Below are 4780 nucleotides of genomic sequence, written 5' to 3'. Positions count from 1 at the left end.
GTCTGAGGATTCTTGTTTTGTTTGATTCCCTAGACGATCCTGGATCCTCTTGTCATCTTCCAATCGTATGAATCTGAGCGCCCTGTTTCTTACCTCATCTAGAGACCTGCAAGAAGTCATCACAAGATCATCATAAAAGAGGGAGCCCCTCTGAAGTCCCATATTGAAGGCCTCTACAGCCGTAGCCATATCAAGATTAGGGATTTCCAGAGCTTCCCTACCAAACCTCGTAACAAAATCCCAACGGGATTCATCACTCGGTTGGATAACTCGGTATAAGTCACTAGTTAACTTTTCAAATTTCCTGCTATAGGAAAATTGGTTGTTGAATAAGTTAACTAAATAAGAAAAATAAGTAATTGAAAAGGGAGGAAGACTTAGCAGCCATTTTAATGCAGATCCTGTCAGTGTGGATCCAAAGCCTTTGCACAAGCAAGCTTCCTTGAGTCTCTCAGGTATGGGGTTGATCTCCATCATTTCTCTGTATTGTGCCACATGTTCTTCAGGATCAGTAGTTCCGTCATAAGTCTTCTTATTAGGGGTTTGGAATCGCTTCGGGATCTCAACATCACATATAGGTGGAGAAAATCTGGATAGCTTGTGACTTCCCTCAGGTATCTCGGGGATTGGTCGTATAACCCCGGGAACACTGGATATCATGTCCTTGAGCTTCTGTAGCTCCTTAGCCATAGCTTGGTTGATGCCTGCATCCTGCATGGAACCACAGTTAGCATCTAAGGATAATGGATCGTACAAATTACCACTTTGTTGGGCGTAGGCTGGCATCTCGGATGAGTATCTGGAATAAGAAGAGTTAGCTACAGGGGTTGGACCACCCGACGCGATAGTCTGCATGGGAATAAAATCTCCTTCATGGACTTCGGATGATCGTTGATGTTGGGCTCATGAGGATCCTGGGTTCTGAAAAAAGGATCCTTGAGGTTGTGAGTTATAGGATCCTGGTTGAACGATGGATGACCCTTGCTGAAACAATGAGGATCCTTGAGCCTGTGGACCCATGGACTCCGGTTGAAGGATAGATGATCCTGACTGAAACAGTGAGGATTCTTGAGCCTGTTGACCCATGGACCCCTGTTAAAGGATAGATGATCCTGGCTGAAACAGTGAGGATCCTTGAGCCTGTTGACCCATGGACCCCTGTTGAAGGATAGATGATCCTGGCTGAAACAGTGAGGATCCTTGAGCCTGTTGTCCCCTGAGCCCCTGTTGAAGGATAGATGATCCTTGCGAGAGCTGAGCCATGGATCCTGGACTGGTGAAATCCAGCATCCTGGGCATCAGGGGAGTGAGATCCTCTGCTGGCCTCTTATTCTTCTTGGATCTTCTATCTCACGAAGGATCCTCTGGTTGGTCTTGTTCTGCTGCTCCATATATGCTTTAACCTGCGAAAACATAGATGAAACATCATTATTAGTATTAACCACCGACGCATCAGCATCGGTTTTTGAGCTCTGGAAGACTGGTAGTTGCGTCTTGCTTCCAGCAGCAGTAGTCCGTTGTGCTCCCGTGATTGGCGGAGGCATTGGAGGCAAAGTCCTTGATGAGAGAGGAACCGAAGATGGCATAGTTGATGAAGTAGAGGTCGATTGAGAGACCATTGATAGTGATATGGGTATGAAAAAATCAAAAATTGATAGGAGTAAAATGCATTATAGCACCAATTGCTCCACGGTGGGCGCCAAATTGTTTTGGATACATTATCCTTAGCTGATTTTTATCCAAAACAACACCTATTATGATTAACATCACCAAGATTATGACGCATTTCTTAGTTTCTTTTCTGATTTTTGTCTTAATGTCAAGAATTACACTTTTATAAAAAGAACTAAATATGCGTTTTTGGAATGTTTTTGCATGGTGATTGTTTTTACGTCTATCTTCTTGTTTAGTTATATTTTCTTTTTTAAAATGACAAATCTAACTTTACTTATAAATTATTACATTTTTTTCTTTTTGACGTGACGGGAATTTGAGTTCGCCGGAAAAAACGAGGTCGCCGGAAAAACGAGGTCACTGGAAATGGAGGTTGTGTGCTAAAAATAAAATTTCTATTTTACCCCCTCAACTAATTTGAATGACATTTTTAGTACAAAACATTAACGATGTTAGTATTCATTTAGACGGGGAGTGATACAGGAAAATAGGGTGAAAGTTGGGAGTGGTGGGTGACAAATCGAAAGTTGAGAGTGTTATCTACCAATGAGGGAATGTTGGGAGTATTAAAAACCAATATCCCATTATTTGAATGAACATAAAAGTTTGGAAATAAGTCACCGAGTACATTTTATTTATAAGAAATTAAAAATAGTATTTTTATATGTTTCTTTATTTTATTGTCAGAATCATGCATATTAATCTAATAAGAAAATAAGTAATATATTACAAAGAAATACTCCATCCGTCTCGTTATAAGTGTCGTAGTTTGACTTTTCAAGTCTTTCTTTTGCAACCTTGATCGTAAATATTTTTGTTTGTGTCATATAATACTTGATGAAAATTATATCAATGTAAGATACATTTAAAACCCAATCTATTCATATATTTTACATCAGATATTATATAACACAAACAAAAATATTATCGGTTAAAGCTAAACAAGAAAGACTTGAAAAATTAAACTATGACACCTATAATGGGACGGAGTGAGTAGTTCAATAATGCGCATAAGAAAAAAATATAAAGTGCATAACATATATAATCTCATCAATTCCATCATGCATGTACCATATCATTCTCTAAACATTTATGAGACAATAAGTCAATAACATAGCATTTACTTATTTATAATATATATGTATGGGTTAAGACACGTTTTTCTTTGAAACTTATGTGTACATGATTCATGTACTGATTTTAAGCTTCATATAAATATTTAGTTACTATATAAAAGATGGTACAATAAACTAAACTAGAGCATTAGATATATGTGTGTCTAGATATGTATATACATATATATCAACTCAATTGAAAAGATTAAAAGTTAGAATCTAAGAGTAAGTAATCTGCATGACTGTATTTATGATAATAAATAGATTAGGATAAAAGAGGGTATGTACCGCAAGTAAAGTCTTGATGTGTTTGAAATTACACTCTTCTTCATTGGCTTCACTGTAATCTAGCAATGAATCCAACATATCACCAAACCTTGGAAGTTTTGACTCTCTATGCTTCAACCTTTCACTTATGAAACGTTCTGTCACGTTATCGAACCAGTCATACGCCACCTTTGCTTATCGTCGTATGTTCTGAGGGTCCAATGGCTTCTAACATGGGAAATATATCGGTTATGTTAAACTTCCCATCTTCTTCCATTAGTGTCTTAACGGCGGTTTTAAACCCCCCAATGTCATCAGACTCGTAGCTTGTCACGTTTTGTGACACACATGTGTTAGACATTTGGTTCAACGCCACCGCGAATGCCAACTTTCCTATGTCTACGTGTGCCTTCTTCCGCCCCGACTTATTAAGGAAGTCCAACATCCCCTCCATCACATTTTGTCTAAGATCTCGAAGGGTGTCGAGTTTGTGTTGATGGGTGAGGTATGTGTTGAGGGCTTTTCTGATAGTTCGCCAATCGTCGTTTGCTGGAATCCATAGCACTGCCGTGTCATGGTTGGCCTATATTAGAATAAATGAATTCATCAAAGGTATAAATAACATAAATAGGTTACAATAAGATAATAAGTCTAGCCTATAATAAGCAACTATAAAAGGCAATACAATTATTAAGATTTGAAATATCTTTGACTGATTCGTTTATTCTAATACCAATGCAGTGACTGCGTCTGAGATAATACGGCCATAGCATGCCTCGTCATTGCGTTGGAGGATTTCTCTAGCGGCGTTAGGCGTGGAAGCCACAACGCTGGTGATGCTTCCCACTCGGATGGTCATATGTGGGCCGTGTTTCTTGGAGAGTTTGGATGGCAAACAAGGAAATTCCTTTGAAGTTGTAAACCATATGGAAGAAATAACCACCCTGGATTTTGAGTTCTATGGCAATTTTGTATTTTGGTTCGGTTTATTATAGCAAATTTAAATAGACATAATTCACAAAATAAGTGCAATGAAGGATAATCGAAAGATAAGAGAGTATCATCATATTGACCTAATGCTCTTTGATCGAACAAGTAACACGTGTTAGGACTTTAAATTTTAATACATAAATTTTTAAAATTTTTAATTTTTGAATTAATTATGACTTGTTTTACATATAAATTTTTAATTTTTGAATTAATTATGACTTTATCTGATTTTTGAAGCCATTTGACTAGTAAACCGGTAAGACGGTCAGTTTAATCAACAAGCCGGCAATAAAAACTAGTTTTATATCGGTCCAGTAAACGGGCTAGGCGTTAATATAAAATGTTACTTTAATGGATTACAAAAAGATTAAAAGTGTAGTCGATAGCAATAGTGTTTGTTATAAACAACTACGCAAGGCAATTTATTTGAAGAATATCTTTTAAAATATAGGTGGATGGTTGTATTATATAATTATATATTTTTGTGTGGACCAATATTAATTAATTTGGGCTTTGCAAAATTGGCTTAATTAATATTTTTAGCAGAAAGACCGAACAGCCCAATATGGCCCAGTATGAGTTACTCCGGAAGCTTTGACCAAACCCTAAAATAAAGATTTAGTCATTAAACAACACTGTCGTAGTCCCTTTCTACACGCCCCACCCCACCCTCTTTTGTCACTTAATTATCCAATACATGGTGTTTGAAATATCGATAAACAATCGGGTGTCTT

General features: G+C 37.3%; 1 protein-coding gene across 1 annotated transcript; it reads right to left on the bottom strand.

The window, feature by feature from the left end:
- Positions 1 to 3078: 3078 nt before the first annotated feature.
- LOC143569459 (geraniol 8-hydroxylase-like) lies at positions 3079 to 3935 on the bottom strand. The gene is made up of 2 exons (XM_077055361.1): positions 3790 to 3935; positions 3079 to 3639 (listed from the first exon to the last, which is right to left on the bottom strand). Exons 1-2 carry the CDS (start codon positions 3913 to 3915, stop codon positions 3235 to 3237), a joined length of 531 nt encoding a protein of 176 aa, XP_076911476.1. The 5' UTR covers positions 3916 to 3935; the 3' UTR covers positions 3079 to 3234.
- Positions 3936 to 4780: the final 845 nt, after the last annotated feature.

The sequence above is a fragment of the Bidens hawaiensis genome, unplaced genomic scaffold (genome assembly GCF_021521415.1).
Source record: "Bidens hawaiensis isolate Kalapana, Puna unplaced genomic scaffold, B.hawaiensis_p1.1 tig00024485_1, whole genome shotgun sequence".
Lineage (NCBI taxonomy): Eukaryota > Viridiplantae > Streptophyta > Magnoliopsida > Asterales > Asteraceae > Bidens > Bidens hawaiensis.
The sequence above is the reverse complement of the archived record's forward strand: the minus strand, read 5'-3'. Positions and strand labels throughout refer to the sequence as shown.

Bases quoted from the DNA above. Each gene is read 5' to 3' on its own strand.
- LOC143569459 (XM_077055361.1), bottom strand. From the start codon at position 3,915: ATGACCATCCGAGTGGGAAGCATCACCAGCGTTGTGGCTTCCACGCCT. The intron at 3,640-3,789 runs GTATTAGAATAA...ATTCTAATATAG, and splicing joins CAGACGCAGTCACTGCATTG to GCCAACCATGACACGGCAGT.